The sequence below is a fragment of the Oncorhynchus keta genome, chromosome 18, assembly GCF_023373465.1.
Source record: "Oncorhynchus keta strain PuntledgeMale-10-30-2019 chromosome 18, Oket_V2, whole genome shotgun sequence".
Lineage (NCBI taxonomy): Eukaryota > Metazoa > Chordata > Actinopteri > Salmoniformes > Salmonidae > Oncorhynchus > Oncorhynchus keta.
This window is the reverse complement of record NC_068438.1, coordinates 46,880,060-46,900,335: the sequence shown is the minus strand read 5'-3', so window position 1 is coordinate 46,900,335 and position 20,276 is coordinate 46,880,060. Positions and strand designations below refer to the sequence as shown.

At 41.2% G+C, this 20,276-nt stretch overlaps 1 protein-coding gene across 1 annotated transcript in view; it reads left to right on the top strand.

Moving 5' to 3' along the window:
• Positions 1 to 3,909: 3,909 nt before the first annotated feature.
• The window catches only part of LOC118377134 (arylacetamide deacetylase-like), a 33,792-nt gene continuing 17,425 nt past the window's right edge, over positions 3,910 to 20,276 (top strand). The window contains exon 1 of the mRNA XM_052468605.1: positions 3,910 to 4,353. Coding sequence (XP_052324565.1) covers positions 4,213 to 4,353 — 141 coding nt within the window. The 5' untranslated portion in view covers positions 3,910 to 4,212. The remainder of the gene's footprint in view (positions 4,354 to 20,276) is intronic.

Here is a 20,276-nt window from a genome sequence, read left to right as displayed (position 1 = left end):
TTGTATGGCATTGAAGCTCGTTTGGAGGTTAGATAGCACAGTGTCCAATGTGTCCAATGACGGGCCGAAAGTATATAGAATGGTGTCGTCTGCGTAGAGGTGGATCAGGGAATCGCCCCAAAGCTTTTCTCCCCTGATTGTTCAGTTTGGCCAGGCAGCCAGCTCTAGGAAGAGTCTTGGTGGTTCCAAACTTCTTCTATTTAAGAATGACGGAAGCCACTGTGTTCTTGGGGACCTTCAATGCTGCAGAAATGTTTTGGTACCCTTCCCCAGATCTGTGCCTCGACACAATCTTGTCTTGGGGGTCTCCATGGGTAATTCATTCAACCTCATGGCTTGGATTTGGCACTGACATGCTCTATCAACTGTGGGACTTTATATAGACAGGTGTGTGACTTTCCAAATCATGGCCAATCAGTTGAATATACCACAGTTGGACTCCAATCAATTTGTAGAAACATTCTTAAGGATGATCAATGGAAACAGGATGCACATGAGCTCAATTTCGAGTCTCATGGAAAAGGGTCTGAATACTAATATAAATAAGACATTTGTTTTTTATTTTAAAACATTTGCTAAAATGTCTTAAATCTTTGTCATATTGGGTTATTGTGTGTAGATTGACGAGGAAAACATTGAATGGCATCCATTTTAGAATAAGTCTGTAACATAACAACATGTTGAAACGGGTCTGAACTTTCCGAATGTAGATCAAATGTGTTTACAACTTATGTGACGACTGAGCAACTCCACAAATGTAACCCAGTCATTGGTATGCCTCGTCCTACTGCCAGTCTCAGTTCAGAGACAGTTCAGTGACAACACTTTCTCATGCCGTGCTCCATCGACACACTGGTGTTAGGGGTTATCCCGAGGTTCTTATATATAAGATGTCACCCCGGCAGACCACTCTTCCCTGAGTGCTGCAGCAAAGAAATGCTGATGTGCTGCTCCCAATGATGTATATAAACCCTGAATTGCTGATGCTATGCATTGGCCGATGAGAGTCTTTGAAACCACCAGTCGGCCATATTGGCACTACCCAGAAGAAGCAGTCCTCTGTAGGATGAATTGAATCCTGTTAAATGTTAGTATAAAATTACATGTATTTCACTTTTTTAAATTTTTAAATTTTTATTTTAAATTTAAATTAAAATTTTATCCCCTTTTTCTCCCCAATTTCGTGGTATCCAATTGTTAGTAGTTACTATCTTGTCTCATCGCTACAACTCCCGTACGGGCTCAGGAGAGACGAAGGTCGAAAGTCATGCGTCCTCCGAAACACAACCCAACCAAGCCGCACTGCTTCTTAACACCGTGCGCATCCAACCCGGAAGTCAGCCGCACCAATGTGCCAGAGGAAACACTGTGCACCTGGCGACCTTGGTTAGCGTGCACTGCGCCCGGCCCGCCAGAGGAGTCACTGGTGCGTGATGAGACAAGCCAAACCCTCCCTAACCCAGACGACGCTAGGCCAATTGTGTGTTGCCCCACGGACCTTCCGGTCGCGGCCGGTTGTGACAGAGCCAGAGTCTCTGGTGGCATTGCGCCATCGGGGAAGCAACTTTTTTTATTGTGGTATACTTTAAAGTCCAATACAGCTGTTTTCTTTTCTCAATATCAAATTATTTCTGGGTAACAATTAGGTTGTTTCAATTCAAATGGTAAAGAATAAACAAAAATGACTATTTCTCAAGTAATGATTTTTTCTAGCACAGTCTGGTAGTGGTCCGAGTTGGGAGGGGCAAACTGAAAAATACCTGTTATTGGCAGAGAGGTTTGGATCTCTCTTTCTGGGTCATTAAAGACCCACCTCAGAGGAAGTTGCAGCACCTATTTAAAGTTATTCCTGTCCTAGATAGGAAATTCTCATTTTAGGTTCCACCGCCGAAGACTGAAGCAGACTGCTAATATATATTCAGGAATTGGGGGTGGGAATGATGTGGTGATTTCCAAGGGCATCAGAAAAATAATAACAAATTGATCACTGACTGACAGCTGTCAGTGTAACTATTTAGCATGCTAAGTTAACCGTAGCCAGCTAATGAAAGTTATTTCAGCACCATTTCAGTTAGGACACATTTTTATTTCAGAAAAAGAATACCTCAGCTGAACCCTGTCTGTACTAGCTGTTGTCTTGTTGAGGGTTGATGTTTGTCTGACTCTTGCCATTTGATAATTCCAGTGAAACCGTGTCGGATTCCAGACATAATTCATATTTGGACATGCACACGGACATTATCAAATGGCTATATTTTTTGTTCTCTCTGTTATATACATCACTGCATAGATTACATAGATTACACAGAGATATATTAATGCATTATCTAAATTGTTCAGTGATATATTAATGCATTATCTAAAGTGTTCAGAGATATATTAATGCATTATCTAAAGTGTTCAGTGATATATTAATGCATTATCTAAAGTGTTCAGTGATATATTAATGCATTATCTAAAGTGTTCAGTGATATATTAATGCATTATGTAAAGTGTTCAGTGATATATTAATGCATTATCTAAAGTGTTCAGTAATATATTCATGCATTATCTAAAGTGTTCAGTGATATATTAATGCATTATCTAAAACGTTCAGTCATATATTAATGCATTATCTAAAGTGTTCAGTAATATATTCATGCATTATCTAAAACGTTCAGTCATATATTAATGCATTATCTAAAGTGTTCAGTAATATATTCATGCATTATCTAAAACGTTCAGTCATATATTAATGCATTATCTAAAACGTTCAGTCATATATTAATGCATTATCTAAAGTGTTCAGTGATATATTAATGCATTATCTAAAGTGTTCAGTGATATATTAATGCATTATCTAAAGTGTTCAGTGATATATTAATGCATTATCTAAAGTGTTCAGTGATATATTAATGCATTATCTAAAGTGTTCAGTGATATATTAATGCATTATCTAAAGTGTTCAGTGATATATTAATGCATTATGTAAAGTGTTCAGTGATATATTAATGCATTATCTAAAGTGTTCAGTAATATATTAATGCATTATCTAAAGTGTTCAGTGATATATTAATGCATTATCTAAAATGTTCAGTAATATATTAATGCATTATCTAAAGTGTTCAGTGATATATTAATGCATTATCTAAAACGTTCAGTCATATATTAATGCATTATCTAAAGTGTTCAGTAATATATTCATGCATTATCTAAAACGTTCAGTCATATATTAATGCATTATCTAAAACGTCCAGTCATATATTAATGCATTATCTAAATTGCAAATTCACCGTATACATAGACAGAATGTTGAACGGTTTAGACTGAAATGTATTGCAATACATTGTTGTAAAACGTCCTGGTTCTGGCCCTCGTCTTTCAGCTCAAAAAATAGGATTTCTACTTGTGTGGGCGTTTAAGGAAAATATTTATAATTATATACACATCTTTTTTTCTTTGTTTAGCTCACATAATGCATACTTTAAAATTATATTAAGTTGTCAGTAATAGAATAAACATGGAAAAAAACAAATGTAGACATTAATAAATGCATTTCCATAGCTTCCAAAATATGTTTTATGATGTGGGGGAGGGCCAAGATGGAGGCGCGGCGGCTTCAAAACAGCGTCCCGTGCAACTCACCTAGCGTACATAAATTGTTGGCTGCGTCCATCTCGCCTGGGTGGAGAGTGCTGACACCACATCTTGTGCTTCGGGTTGAAGAATATGAATAATTGTGAAATTATTGTCCACCAGTCGGAATCCTTAACACTTTGCAATCTACGCCGATATAATAACCTGCAACCTGCGAACAAATATAGAGGGCGCCGCAGTGGTGAAAGTTGCGCCGTCGCAGCAAGTTTTCTGGCTCATGTTTCTCACCCGGCTGGGGACCAAGTGGAGTGAGGGAGGGGGGTGCTATAACCCTTCAGTTCTATCGTTTCAACCTACCGGCGCGCGTTAACACATTGTTCTATTTCCATGGGTGTGAAGGACAGGGAATCATACGACACAACCGCCTGCTGCGCGCAGGCAGTGATAGTCACGGTGAAAAGCTATGATCATGCTCGCTTTTAATGATCAGATAACTCTTGCACGTGCTTTCATATCTGGCTGTCTCAGTTCCAGAATTAATACAAGATTACGCTTTGCTCAGACTTAAGTGACTTGATCATAAACACAACTGACATAGTATAGTTTTGCCATCAATAGTTGCGGACTCCTCGTAAAATGCAGCTGAAAGGCATATTTTTACTCCTGTCTTTAGGAGCGTTCACCTCTTATTATGTTTACCAGCCCATTCCAGACAAGATAGAGGAGAGATGGAAACTCATGTTGACCGACTGCTTCTTCAGAAGTCTCAGCCACCTGGTAAGAATAATGCAAGAATGGATTTTACAATGGGCTAGAATATTAGTTTTTGATTCAGAAAATATTTGATGCAGACTTATCCTGTTGATGTGTTTTAAATATTGTTGTGAAGTTACTATTAAACTGCGCATCTCGGGTGTGCGTGGGAGTCATGCCTAAATATATATTTATTGGCATAATTACATGTATGGTTTTAAGATGTTATTTTTTGACTAGAATGACGTGGTTATTGGCCAGTCCTTTGGCACGGTAAATATACTTGGTAAATAGCCTAGTAGGCTATAGCCTAGAAATGGATTCCGCTGAGATTGATGTGTACATGCAGACATGCTGAATGACAGTTACAGCAGATTATGTCAAACGGTAATCCAGGTATTGTAGTCTTGCTCACCTGTTCTAATTATAGACCCTATTAAGAAAAGCGATGGTGTATTTATGAACGGAAGAACACCAGACTGTTTAAACCCCAGCATTCATGACACCAGAGGTGTTTATCGATTTAGATATGATATAATTCAACATCGTATTTATTATTTCAGATGATAAAATATAAAAAAATGTGTTAAACCAGGCTAAATTCCTTCTAAGTAGAATTATTCATTATTATTGTTCATTATAATTGCTCAATGTCCCCATTGTAACTGCTTATAAAGCAGACAATATTTCACTCAGTCCGAGTTAAGTGAGAGAAGTGAAACAAATGTATTTTGATCATGGGGGTCAAGGGGTGAACTTCACCTGGTATTCAGTCACCTATTGTTATTAACTTTTGACAACTTAATTATCCACGGTCATGCCTTGGCTCTGTCCAAGAGCAAGGACCATGCCTTTTCTGGCGCATATTTGTCCGGTGCATGGCACGCATATAAATACAGTACCAACAGGCAGTGACGGATTTAGGTATAGGCGACATGGGCAGCCACCCACGGCGGCATCTTGCCGGGGACAGCATGGGGCACCCAGGGCGGCATCTTGCCGGGGACAGCATGGGGCACCCAGGGCGGCATCTTGCCGGGGACAGCATGGGGCACCCAGGGCGGCATCTTGCCGGGGACAGCATGGGGCGCCCGCACAAAAAAAAAATCGGAATGGTGATATTTATGTGATCGGTTCTCTATCACTTATTTGCACGTCAGGTCAATGATATCATGTCACCGTGTGGGATTGTGGGTCAATTAACCTTGTCGGAGTGGGCGTCCTGATTCCAGTTTGTGAGCTAGGCAGGCTACTGCCTGGGAAGGTCTCCCGGAACTCAGAAGTATGAGATGGGGATGGGCGCGGGGGTAGGTTGACCTTGGGTCTCCCCACTGGAATCCCGAGGTAGGGGGAGTGGGGGAATCTATCAAATAGCGCACCTCTAACTTTATACAGTACAAATGCAATTAGTCAAATCAGTCACACTACAAAATGCTACCAAATGAACCACAATTCATTCATAATACTGTGAATATATAGTTTCACAGATATATTGTTGCATTTTTTTCTGGTTTGTGCTAAATCATTAAGAATAATATAAAACCAGTCTGCCCACCACCAAGGTGAATTGGTTTAGTCTTGACTCTTGGTTGACAGTATTGGGGGATGGGTAATGTATTGATGCTGGAATACCAAATCAACACGAATTAGTTTCTATTTGTCTTTTTTACTTCTTTTTGATATTTATGTTTATATAGTTTAAAATGATATGATCATTTATTTCTGTTGTTCCAAATGTCTGATTAAAAATGACAGTTAGTGCAGAATGGTGTTTTTGTTTTTGGTGGAGGGGGCGCTGAAGGTGGGGGTTTGCCCAGGGAGCCATACAAGCTAGAACCGCCACTGCCAACAGGGAACATTTATTGAATGGATTTATGAGGAAAAGTAGTGTAAAAACTGAGAACAGGCCAACGTCAATTTAAATCATCTACCCAGGTTTACTGGGACCTGGTTAGATGGATAGACACGCAAGACCCTTTCACCTCCTATACAAGCTCAGAGCAGAATAGGTCAGCTCTGAGATGTCTTCTGGCTAGAAAGTTACAACGTTATGCTGGACACGGAGCTAGCAGCTTACCCTCCCCAAACCCTTATACATAAGGAGGTAACACAACACTTTAAGATCAGTGGATTTAGGGGCGATATAATTCTACTTCTGGAGAGCACAGGGAGTGGATGAGGAGATCTCAGTAGTCAGCTGATTGGCCCCAGTCAACCCCTGGCCATTTCTCTATTGGTATTGGAATCATAAAGGATCCTATAAGACACAACCATAAAGGATAGAATCTCATAGAGTCCAATGGGACTGGTTCCAAAATCTGGATTCTATTTGTAATCAAATTGGATTTTTGTTTCGTAATCCTATAGGTTCCTATCAGATGTCAATCGTTTTTTTCTCCTATAGGATTTCTATTAACGTTGTCAATGGGAATCGTATAGATATTTACATTATATTCTAAAGGATTTATCTTCTAAACTTGGCTATACATTATAGTTAACTTGGCTGCTTAAAATATGAAGAACCCACCCTCCAAACCTCTTAGACAATTATTTATGAAGGTGAAACTTGAACTATAATAACATCATAAGCAACCAATATTGTACTGCCTCCCTTGCCACTTGTGATGGTGACCATATTAGTGGGGAGCCGCCGGCAATGTCCCCTCTACCATCCCCCCAAGGTCCAGAGTGGAGGCAGGTGGGGAGGGAGACGGGGTGGTACAATCCTGGAAGGGAGGAAGGGAGTGGGGGACGGATGGGGAGGAGGCAGGTAGGGCGGGAGACGGGATGGTACAATCCTGGAAGGGAGGAAGGGAGTGGGGGACGGGTGGGGAGGAGGCGGGTAGGGCGGCAGACGGGATGGTACAATCCTGGAAGGGAGGAAGGGAGTGGGGGACGGATGGGGAGGAGGCGGGTAGGGCGGGAGACGGGATGGTACAATCCTGGGTATGAAGGAGTCAAGGTAACATTCTCTGTTCCTCCTCTCCCTACATAAAGAGAGTCAAGGTAACATTCTCTGTTCCTCCTCTCCCTACATAAAGAGAGTCAAGGTAACATTCTCTGGTCCTCCTCTCCCTACATAAAGAGAGTCAAGGTAACATTCTCTGTTCCTCCTCTCCCTACATAAAGAGAGTCAAGGTAACATTCTCTGTTCCTCTCCCTACATAAAGAGAGTCAAGGTAACATTCTCTGTTCCTCTCCCTACATAAAGAGAGTCAAGGTAACATTCTCTGGTCCTCCTCTCCCTACATAAAGAGAGTCAAGGTAACATTCTCTGTTCCTCCTCTCCCTGCATAAAGAGAGTCAAGGTAACATTCTCTGTTCCTCTCCCTACATAAAGAGAGTCAAGGTAACATTCTCTGTTCCTACTCTCCCTACATAAAGAGAGTCAAGGTAACATTCTCTGTTCCTCCTCTCCCTACATAAAGAGAGTCAAGGTAACATTCTCTGTTCCTCCTCTCCCTACATAAAGAGAGTCAAGGTAACATTCTCTGTTCCTCCTCTCCCTACATAAAGAGAGTCAATGTAACATTCTCTGTTCCTCCTCTCCCTACATAAAGAGAGTCAAGGTAACATTCTCTGTTCCTCTCCCTACATAAAGAGAGTCAAGGTAACATTCTCTGTTCCTCTCCCTACATAAAGAGAGTCAAGGTAACATTCTCTGTTCCTCTTCTCCCTACATAAAGAGAGTCAAGGTAACATTCTCTGTTCCTCCTCTCCCTACATAAAGAGAGTCAAGGTAACATTCTCTGGTCGTCCTCTCCTACATAAAGAGAGTCAATGTAACATTCTCTGTTCCTCCTCTCCCTACATAAAGAGAGTCAAGGTAACATTCTCTGTTCCTCCTCTCCCTACATCAAGAGAGTCAATGTAACATTCTCTGTTCCTCCTCTCCCTACATAAAGAGAGTCAAGGTAACATTCTCTGTTCCTCTCCCTACATAAAGAGAGTCAAGGTAACATTCTCTCTTCCTCTCCCTACATAAAGAGAGTCAAGGTAACATTCTCTCTTCCTCTCCCTACATAAAGAGAGTCAAGGTAACATTCTCTGTTCCTCCTCTCCCTACATAAAGAGAGTCAAGGTAACATTCTCTGGTCCTCCTCTCCCTACATAAAGAGAGTCAAGGTAACATTCTCTGGTCCTCCTCTCCCTACATAAAGAGAGTCAAGGTAACATTCTCTCTTCCTCTCCCTACATAAAGAGAGTCAAGGTAACATTCTCTGTTCCTCTCCCTACATAAAGAGAGTCAAGGTAACATTCTCTGTTCCTCTCCCTACATAAAGAGAGTCAAGGTAACATTCTCTGTTCCTACTCTCCCTACATAAAGAGAGTCAAGGTAACATTCTCTGTTCCTCCTCTCCCTACATAAAGAGAGTCAAGGTAACATTCTCTGTTCCTCCTCTCCCTACATAAAGAGAGTCAATGTAACATTCTCTGTTCCTCCTCTCCCTACATAAAGAGAGTCAAGGTAACATTCTCTGTTCCTCCTCTCCCTACATCAAGAGAGTCAATGTAACATTCTCTGTTCCTCTTCTCCCTACATAAAGAGAGTCAAGGTAACATTCTCTGTTCCTCCTCTCCCTACATAAAGAGAGTCAAGGTAACATTCTCTGTTCCTCCTCTCCCTACATAAAGAGAGTCAATGTAACATTCTCTGTTCCTCCTCTCCCTACATAAAGAGAGTCAAGGTAACATTCTCTGTTCCTCTCCCTACATAAAGAGAGTCAAGGTAACATTCTCTGTTCCTCTCCCTACATAAAGAGAGTCAAGGTAACATTCTCTGTTCCTCTTCTCCCTACATAAAGAGAGTCAAGGTAACATTCTCTGTTCCTCCTCTCCCTACATAAAGAGAGTCAAGGTAACATTCTCTGGTCCTCCTCTCCCTACATAAAGAGAGTCAATGTAACATTCTCTGTTCCTCCTCTCCCTACATAAAGAGAGTCAAGGTAACATTCTCTGTTCCTCCTCTCCCTACATCAAGAGAGTCAATGTAACATTCTCTGTTCCTCCTCTCCCTACATAAAGAGAGTCAAGGTAACATTCTCTGTTCCTCTCCCTACATAAAGAGAGTCAAGGTAACATTCTCTCTTCCTCTCCCTACATAAAGAGAGTCAAGGTAACATTCTCTCTTCCTCTCCCTACATAAAGAGAGTCAAGGTAACATTCTCTGTTCCTCCTCTCCCTACATAAAGAGAGTCAAGGTAACATTCTCTGGTCCTCCTCTCCCTACATAAAGAGAGTCAAGGTAACATTCTCTGGTCCTCCTCTCCCTACATAAAGAGAGTCAAGGTAACATTCTCTCTTCCTCTCCCTACATAAAGAGAGTCAAGGTAACATTCTCTGTTCCTCTCCCTACATAAAGAGAGTCAAGGTAACATTCTCTGTTCCTCTCCCTACATAAAGAGAGTCAAGGTAACATTCTCTGTTCCTACTCTCCCTACATAAAGAGAGTCAAGGTAACATTCTCTGTTCCTCCTCTCCCTACATAAAGAGAGTCAAGGTAACATTCTCTGTTCCTCCTCTCCCTACATAAAGAGAGTCAATGTAACATTCTCTGTTCCTCCTCTCCCTACATAAAGAGAGTCAAGGTAACATTCTCTGTTCCTCCTCTCCCTACATCAAGAGAGTCAATGTAACATTCTCTGTTCCTCCTCTCCCTACATAAAGAGAGTCAAGGTAACATTCTCTGTTCCTCTCCCTACATAAAGAGAGTCAAGGTAACATTCTCTGTTCCTCTCCCTACATAAAGAGAGTCAAGGTAACATTCTCTGTTCCTCTTCTCCCTACATAAAGAGAGTCAAGGTAACATTCTCTGTTCCTCCTCTCCCTACATAAAGAGAGTCAAGGTAACATTCTCTGGTCCTCCTCTCCCTACATAAAGAGAGTCAAGGTAACATTCTCTGTTCCTCTCCCTACATAAAGAGAGTCAAGGTAACATTCTCTGGTCCTCCTCTCCCTACATAAAGAGAGTCAAGGTAACATTCTCTGTTCCTCCTCTCCCTGCATAAAGAGAGTCAAGGTAACATTCTCTGTTCCTCTCCCTACATAAAGAGAGTCAAGGTAACATTCTCTGTTTCTACTCTCCCTACATAAAGAGAGTCAAGGTAACATTCTCTGTTCCTCCTCTCCCTACATAAAGAGAGTCAAGGTAACATTCTCTGTTCCTCCTCTCCCTACATAAAGAGAGTCAAGGTAACATTCTCTGTTCCTCCTCTCCCTACATAAAGAGAGTCAATGTAACATTCTCTGTTCCTCCTCTCCCTACATAAAGAGAGTCAAGGTAACATTCTCTGTTCCTCTCCCTACATAAAGAGAGTCAAGGTAACATTCTCTGTTCCTCTCCCTACATAAAGAGAGTCAAGGTAACATTCTCTGTTCCTCTTCTCCCTACATAAAGAGAGTCAAGGTAACATTCTCTGTTCCTCCTCTCCCTACATAAAGAGAGTCAAGGTAACATTCTCTGGTCCTCCTCTCCCTACATAAAGAGAGTCAAGGTAACATTCTCTGTTCCTCCTCTCCCTACATAAAGAGAGTCAAGGTAACATTCTCTGTTCCTCTCCCTACATAAAGAGAGTCAATGTAACATTCTCTCTTCCTCTCCCCTACATAAAGAGAGTCAAGGTAACATTCTCTCTTCCTCTCCTACATAAAGAGAGTCAAGGTAACATTCTCTGTTCCTCCTCTCCCTACATAAAGAGAGTCAAGGTAACATTCTCTGTTCCTCCTCTCCCTACATAAAGAGAGTCAAGGTAACATTCTCTGGTCCTCCTCTCCCTACATAAAGAGAGTCAAGGTAACATTCTCTCTTCCTCTCCCTACATAAAGAGAGTCAAGGTAACATTCTCTGTTCCTCTCCCTACATAAAGAGAGTCAAGGTAACATTCTCTGTTCCTCTCCCTACATAAAGAGAGTCAAGGTAACATTCTCTGTTCCTACTCTCCCTACATAAAGAGAGTCAAGGTAACATTCTCTGTTCCTCCTCTCCCTACATAAAGAGAGTCAAGGTAACATTCTCTGTTCCTCCTCTCCCTACATAAAGAGAGTCAATGTAACATTCTCTGTTCCTCCTCTCCCTACATAAAGAGAGTCAAGGTAACATTCTCTGTTCCTCTCCCTACATAAAGAGAGTCAAGGTAACATTCTCTGTTCCTCTCCCTACATAAAGAGAGTCAAGGTAACATTCTCTGTTCCTCTTCTCCCTACATAAAGAGAGTCAAGGTAACATTCTCTGTTCCTCCTCTCCCTACATAAAGAGAGTCAAGGTAACATTCTCTGGTCCTCCTCTCCCTACATAAAGAGAGTCAAGGTAACATTCTCTGTTCCTCCTCTCCCTACATAAAGAGAGTCAAGGTAACATTCTCTGGTCCTCCTCTCCCTACATAAAGAGAGTCAATGTAACATTCTCTGTTCCTCCTCTCCCTACATAAACAGAGTCAAGGTAACATTCTCTGTTCCTCCTCTCCCTACATCAAGAGAGTCAATGTAACATTCTCTGTTCCTCCTCTCCCTACATAAAGAGAGTCAAGGTAACATTCTCTGTTCCTCTCCCTACATAAAGAGAGTCAAGGTAACATTCTCTCTTCCTCTCCCTACATAAAGAGAGTCAAGGTAACATTCTCTCTTCCTCTCCCTACATAAAGAGAGTCAAGGTAACATTCTCTGTTCCTCCTCTCCCTACATAAAGAGAGTCAAGGTAACATTCTCTGGTCCTCCTCTCCCTACATAAAGAGAGTCAAGGTAACATTCTCTGGTCCTCCTCTCCCTACATAAAGAGAGTCAAGGTAACATTCTCTCTTCCTCTCCCTACATAAAGAGAGTCAAGGTAACATTCTCTGTTCCTCTCCCTACATAAAGAGAGTCAAGGTAACATTCTCTGTTCCTCTCCCTACATAAAGAGAGTCAAGGTAACATTCTCTGTTCCTACTCTCCCTACATAAAGAGAGTCAAGGTAACATTCTCTGTTCCTCCTCTCCCTACATAAAGAGAGTCAAGGTAACATTCTCTGTTCCTCCTCTCCCTACATAAAGAGAGTCAATGTAACATTCTCTGTTCCTCCTCTCCCTACATAAAGAGAGTCAAGGTAACATTCTCTGTTCCTCCTCTCCCTACATCAAGAGAGTCAATGTAACATTCTCTGTTCCTCTTCTCCCTACATAAAGAGAGTCAAGGTAACATTCTCTGTTCCTCCTCTCCCTACATAAAGAGAGTCAAGGTAACATTCTCTGTTCCTCCTCTCCCTACATAAAGAGAGTCAATGTAACATTCTCTGTTCCTCCTCTCCCTACATAAAGAGAGTCAAGGTAACATTCTCTGTTCCTCTCCCTACATAAAGAGAGTCAAGGTAACATTCTCTGTTCCTCTCCCTACATAAAGAGAGTCAAGGTAACATTCTCTGTTCCTCTTCTCCCTACATAAAGAGAGTCAAGGTAACATTCTCTGTTCCTCCTCTCCCTACATAAAGAGAGTCAAGGTAACATTCTCTGGTCCTCCTCTCCCTACATAAAGAGAGTCAATGTAACATTCTCTGTTCCTCCTCTCCCTACATAAAGAGAGTCAAGGTAACATTCTCTGTTCCTCCTCTCCCTACATCAAGAGAGTCAATGTAACATTCTCTGTTCCTCCTCTCCCTACATAAAGAGAGTCAAGGTAACATTCTCTGTTCCTCTCCCTACATAAAGAGAGTCAAGGTAACATTCTCTCTTCCTCTCCCTACATAAAGAGAGTCAAGGTAACATTCTCTCTTCCTCTCCCTACATAAAGAGAGTCAAGGTAACATTCTCTGTTCCTCCTCTCCCTACATAAAGAGAGTCAAGGTAACATTCTCTGGTCCTCCTCTCCCTACATAAAGAGAGTCAAGGTAACATTCTCTGGTCCTCCTCTCCCTACATAAAGAGAGTCAAGGTAACATTCTCTCTTCCTCTCCCTACATAAAGAGAGTCAAGGTAACATTCTCTGTTCCTCTCCCTACATAAAGAGAGTCAAGGTAACATTCTCTGTTCCTCTCCCTACATAAAGAGAGTCAAGGTAACATTCTCTGTTCCTACTCTCCCTACATAAAGAGAGTCAAGGTAACATTCTCTGTTCCTCCTCTCCCTACATAAAGAGAGTCAAGGTAACATTCTCTGTTCCTCCTCTCCCTACATAAAGAGAGTCAATGTAACATTCTCTGTTCCTCCTCTCCCTACATAAAGAGAGTCAAGGTAACATTCTCTGTTCCTCCTCTCCCTACATCAAGAGAGTCAATGTAACATTCTCTGTTCCTCCTCTCCCTACATAAAGAGAGTCAAGGTAACATTCTCTGTTCCTCTCCCTACATAAAGAGAGTCAAGGTAACATTCTCTGTTCCTCTCCCTACATAAAGAGAGTCAAGGTAACATTCTCTGTTCCTCTTCTCCCTACATAAAGAGAGTCAAGGTAACATTCTCTGTTCCTCCTCTCCCTACATAAAGAGAGTCAAGGTAACATTCTCTGGTCCTCCTCTCCCTACATAAAGAGAGTCAAGGTAACATTCTCTGTTCCTCTCCCTACATAAAGAGAGTCAAGGTAACATTCTCTGGTCCTCCTCTCCCTACATAAAGAGAGTCAAGGTAACATTCTCTGTTCCTCCTCTCCCTGCATAAAGAGAGTCAAGGTAACATTCTCTGTTCCTCTCCCTACATAAAGAGAGTCAAGGTAACATTCTCTGTTTCTACTCTCCCTACATAAAGAGAGTCAAGGTAACATTCTCTGTTCCTCCTCTCCCTACATAAAGAGAGTCAAGGTAACATTCTCTGTTCCTCCTCTCCCTACATAAAGAGAGTCAAGGTAACATTCTCTGTTCCTCCTCTCCCTACATAAAGAGAGTCAATGTAACATTCTCTGTTCCTCCTCTCCCTACATAAAGAGAGTCAAGGTAACATTCTCTGTTCCTCTCCCTACATAAAGAGAGTCAAGGTAACATTCTCTGTTCCTCTCCCTACATAAAGAGAGTCAAGGTAACATTCTCTGTTCCTCTTCTCCCTACATAAAGAGAGTCAAGGTAACATTCTCTGTTCCTCCTCTCCCTACATAAAGAGAGTCAAGGTAACATTCTCTGGTCCTCCTCTCCCTACATAAAGAGAGTCAAGGTAACATTCTCTGTTCCTCCTCTCCCTACATAAAGAGAGTCAAGGTAACATTCTCTGTTCCTCTCCCTACATAAAGAGAGTCAAGGTAACATTCTCTCTTCCTCTCCCTACATAAAGAGAGTCAAGGTAACATTCTCTCTTCCTCTCCCTACATAAAGAGAGTCAAGGTAACATTCTCTGTTCCTCCTCTTCCTACATAAAGAGAGTCAAGGTAACATTCTCTGGTCCTCCTCTCCCTACATAAAGAGAGTCAAGGTAACATTCTCTGGTCCTCCTCTCCCTACATAAAGAGAGTCAAGGTAACATTCTCTCTTCCTCTCCCTACATAAAGAGAGTCAAGGTAACATTCTCTCTTCCTCTCCCTACATAAAGAGAGTCAAGGTAACATTCTCTGTTCCTCTCCCTACATAAAGAGAGTCAAGGTAACATTCTCTGTTCCTACTCTCCCTACATAAAGAGAGTCAAGGTAACATTCTCTGTTCCTCTTCTCCCTACATAAAGAGAGTCAAGGTAACATTCTCTGTTCCTCCTCTCCCTACATAAAGAGAGTCAATGTAACATTCTCTGTTCCTCCTCTCCCTACATAAAGAGAGTCAAGGTAACATTCTCTGTTCCTCTCCCTACATAAAGAGAGTCAAGGTAACATTCTCTGTTCCTCTCCCTACATAAAGAGAGTCAAGGTAACATTCTCTGTTCCTCTTCTCCCTACATAAAGAGAGTCAAGGTAACATTCTCTGTTCCTCTTCTCCCTACATAAAGAGAGTCAAGGTAACATTCTCTGTTCCTCCTCTCCCTACATAAAGAGAGTCAAGGTAACATTCTCTGGTCCTCCTCTCCCTACATAAAGAGAGTCAAGGTAACATTCTCTCTTCCTCTCCCTACATAAAGAGAGTCAAGGTAACATTCTCTCTTCCTCTCCCTACATAAAGAGAGTCAAGGTAACATTCTCTGTTCCTCCTCTCCCTACATAAAGAGAGTCAAGGTAACATTCTCTGGTCCTCCTCTCCCTACATAAAGAGAGTCAAGGTAACATTCTCTGGTCCTCCTCTCCCTACATAAAGAGAGTCAAGGTAACATTCTCTCTTCCTCTCCCTACATAAAGAGAGTCAAGGTAACATTCTCTGTTCCTCTCCCTACATAAAGAGAGTCAAGGTAACATTCTCTGGTCCTCCTCTCCCTACATAAAGAGAGTCAAGGTAACATTCTCTGTTCCTCTCCCTACATAAAGAGAGTCAAGGTAACATTCTCTGTTCCTCCTCTCCCTACATAAAGAGAGTCAAGGTAACATTCTCTTTTCCTCTCCCTACATAAAGAGAGTCAAGGTAACATTCTCTGGTCCTCTCCCTACATAAAGAGAGTCAAGGTAACATTCTCTGGTCCTCTCCCTATTCATCCCCACTCCATTTGTTTTCTACACTGCTGCTACTCACTGATTATTATCTATGAATAGTCACTAAGGCCCTACCTACATGTACAAATGACCTCTAACCTGTACCCCCGCACACTGACTTGGTACCGGTATCCCCTCTATATAGCCTTGTTATTGTTATGTTATTGTTATTATTTTACTTTAGTTTGGTAAATATTTTCTTAACTCTTGTAAGTAAAGCATTTCACGGTAAGGTCTACGCTTGTTGTATTCAGCATTTCACGGTAAGGTCTACGCTTGTTGTATTTTTGCGCATGTGACAAATACAGTTTGATTTTATTATCCTACCATAAAGATGGTAAGGAGGACATTCTCTTGTTTTGTATGCATAGCTTACTATTATATATTACATTAAAATAAATGTCTATATCTTTGTTTTACCGTACCTAAAAACATATTTAGTTATAGGCAATGTAAAGATGCTGTGCATTCCAAATATTGTGTTATTTTAATATTGATTCCGTTGAGGTTGATGTGTACATGCAGACATGCTGAATGACAGTTACAGCAGATTATGTCAAACGGTAATCCAGGTATTGTAATCCTGCTGATCTGTTCTAATTATAGACCCTATTAAGAAAATCGATGCTGTATTTATGAACGGAAGACCACCAAATTAGACGACTGTTTATCCACCAGCATGACACCAGAGATGTTTTAGTTACGTAGACACGATATACAGTGATACATTTAACACTTTCTGACGTGACCATCTCAAATCGTGTTGAAATAGTGTTGATAGTGTGTTGATAAACTAACCCCCAAGAGTGTTGGGTCCCTAACGCCGTAAATTCCAACTTAAATGAACCCTTTAGAGTTGATGCAATTCCACTTCCTCATACCACTGTGTTAGGCTAAAACTAGGATGTTGAAGTACGGGGTTGTCAACAAAAAAAGCTATGTATTTAAAAAAATAAAAACATTTTTATGATAAAACGTTCACTTAGGCAGGCAGTCACTTAGTGAAGGCTACAGGACTGAAAGCCATTGAATGGAACAATTATGTCTCTGTCACTATCAAACACAGCCATGGGTGGTTCTGGAAAATGGTGGTACTGGCACCTCGGAAAATGGTGGTACTGGCACCCTTTTAAATACATATGCTAATAAGGCTTTACACGCTACGGTGTTAAACAATACCCCCGAAAAACAAATTACTGTAACACCACAGGTGTTAATTCCCCAACACTGAAATCTGCAAGTCACAATATGCTGGCTTGCAAAGTGTTATATAATTCTTATTGGAATCCAGCCAGAGATAGCATAGCCAACAATTTCAACTTTTCATCAACCCCAACTGCAGTTAGAGTGACTGCCAAGGTAGGGAATGTTAATAAATAAACTTCTTACCCTTCTAAACTGGAACAATCATTTCATTAACGTGTGGAAAAAGTCCAACCACTTACAGATAAGATCAGTTTAGAAAAATGTATACTATTTATCATTGTGTAGTATAATATCAATGAATCAATGTGAATGCAGAAACCTTTATATTAAAACCAACTGTTGTAAAAAGCAACCTGCAACAAAAGATGCTGAGAAATACGATAGTGAGGCCTCTCCGATGTCTTTTTCACTCTTGAGTTAACGGGAAATTAATTCAACATAGTCGAGTAACAACAACACCAGTCAGTGGTGATTCCACTGTGATTCAAATAACACTTCATTTATTCACCACAGTTGGTGTAAATTACTATCCAATTGGTGTTAATCCAACTAGACTCAACACTCAGATATGACACTGGTGTTAATCCAACTAGACTCAACACTCAGATATGACACTGGTGTGAACCCCACTAGACTCAACACTCAGATATGACTAGACTCAACACTCAGATATGACACTGGTGTGAACCCCACTAGACTCAACACTCAGATATGACACTCATAATACTTTTTACCTCAACACTGAGATTTTAACAGGAGAAAGGGTCTGTGCCACGTGGTTTGGGTTGATGATTTCAAATGACTTTTTAAAAAAAAGTTAGTTCTTGCGCTACCTTTCCAAGTGCTGAGCGATTAACCAACATTTCTGTTATTTTTCGTTTTTTTAAACAACTAATTGACCATGTCGGTTAAGTTATTTGAATTCCATTTCATTCTGTTTTTTTCTTTGATCTCTGTACGCTGTTTCTCTAGAGATAAATCGGATCAAGGCCGAACTGTGCAATGTAGTTGGGAGTTGTAGTTTCCAACAGGCCAATGTTCTACATAGTTTAGCTCAGAAAATGTGGTAATTAACTACAATGACCATAATCCATTACGCGCCTACTTGTCCGGTCTGTATGGGGTAGACCAGCGAGGGAGATAAGAACTCATGATCAAGAGGGAAAGAGAGGAATTGCTTCGCGAAGTATCTTTACCTGACAATACATGATCTAAGTGACTGATCGGTGATATTCAGCAGTCATAAATGCCTTATTTACATTGAAGAACAACGAAAATAGTGGTTTTGTCAGACGTCAAAGGCAGCAGCTTTATAGAGATCAGATGATGACTTGGAATGAAATAATAAAGTCATCAAATAAAACTAATTTAATTTAACTGAAATATTTAATTAAGGTAAAGTAATGATGGTTAATGATAAGTGATCAGCAGTAATGGTCATTCACTACCTGTAACGCTCGTCTGTGGTGGAAGAAGGTGCGGCAGGTGGTCAGAGCGGTGGACTAGTAACCGGAAGGTTGCAAGTTCAAATCCCCGAGCTGACAAGGTACAAATCTGTCGTTCTGCCCCTGAACAGGCAGTTAACCCACTAGGCCGTCATTGAAAATAATAATTTGTTCTTAACTGACTTGCCTAGTAAAATAAATAAAAAGGTGAGGACCAATGCGCAGCATTTAATAATGTAATGAACACTGAACAAAAACAAATAAAATCACAAATGAACAGTCCTGTATGTTGCAGAAAAAACCACTGAACAGAAAATAATCACCCACACTACACAGGTGGGAAAAGGCTACCTAAGTATGATTCTCAATCAGAGACAACTAACGACACCTGCCTCTGATTGAGAACCATACCAGGCCAAACACGAAAACACCACATAGAAAAAGGAACGTAGACAACCCACCCAACTCACGCCCTGTCTGACCATACTAAAACAAAGACATAACAAAAGAACTAAGGTCAGAACGTGACACTACCATCATGGGACTTGTATTAATTGGTTTATTCTGTGCTGTTACAGCATTCAACATAATAATAATTTAATTTAATAATGGAACTGAAACGGGCCCGACCTCAAAAAGCACAAATTGTCAACGTTTCTTCCCAAATCAACCCAATCAACGTTCTCTGTTGATATTTATATGGGTGCCATATTCACCGGCCAAAAGGTTTCAGAAAAGCTTGACCTTTTGCGAGACAGGAATGACCGTGGGTAATGAAGATTTAATACAAATCGCTGACTGAATACCTGAGGAAGTTTACCCCATTGTACACATGATAAAACATGTATTTAGGTCCATTCTCTCACTCAACCAGGACAGAGTGAAATATTGTCTGCTTTATAATCCATTTATACTGTATAATAATTTGGAGATAATATTTTTGTTGATTTTTCTAGACTGGACAACATTTTTATCTGGACCCAGTTCAATGGGGATATTGAGCATTAAATAATTATAATAATGATTAATAATTCTAGTTGCAAGCTTACAGCAGAATAGGTCAGCTCTGAGACGTCTTCTGGCTAGAAAGTTACAACGTTATGCTGGACACGGAGCTAGCAGCTTACCCTCCCCAAACCCTTATACATAAGGAGGTAACACAACACTTTAAGATCAGTGGATTTAGGGGCGATATAATTCTACTTCTGGAGAGCACAGGGAGTGGATGAGGAGATCTCAGTAGTCAGCTGATTGGCCCCAGTCAACTCCTTGCCCAGCCCTGAGCCCAGTTGAATAACACAGCTTAACTGTTTCTCGTAAGGTTTAACCTTAAGTAATAATTATCCCTTACCTAAGAGAATACAGTAGTTTAAAGACATTTTATGCAACTGGCCCACCACAGCATGTGATGACTGGGCCTCTGGAGGACAGCTGGGGATTTTGTTGGACAGCTGGGGCCTCTGTTGGACAACTGGAACGCTCTGGTGGACAGATGGGGCGCTCTGGTGGATAGCTGGGGCCCTCTGGTAGACAGCTGAGGCCCCCTGTTGGACAGCTGGGGCCCTCTGGTAGACAGCGGAGGCCCTCTGGTGGACAGCTGGGGCCCTCTACTGTAGATTCCCTCTGGTGGACAGCTGGGACCCTCTGGTAGACAGCTGAGGCCCTCTGGTGGACAGCTGGGGCCATCTACTGTAGATTATCTCTGGTGGACAGCTGGGGCCCTCTACTGTAGATTATCTCTGGTGGACAACTGTGGCCCTCTACTGTAGATTCTCTCTAGTGGACAAGTGGAACCCTCTA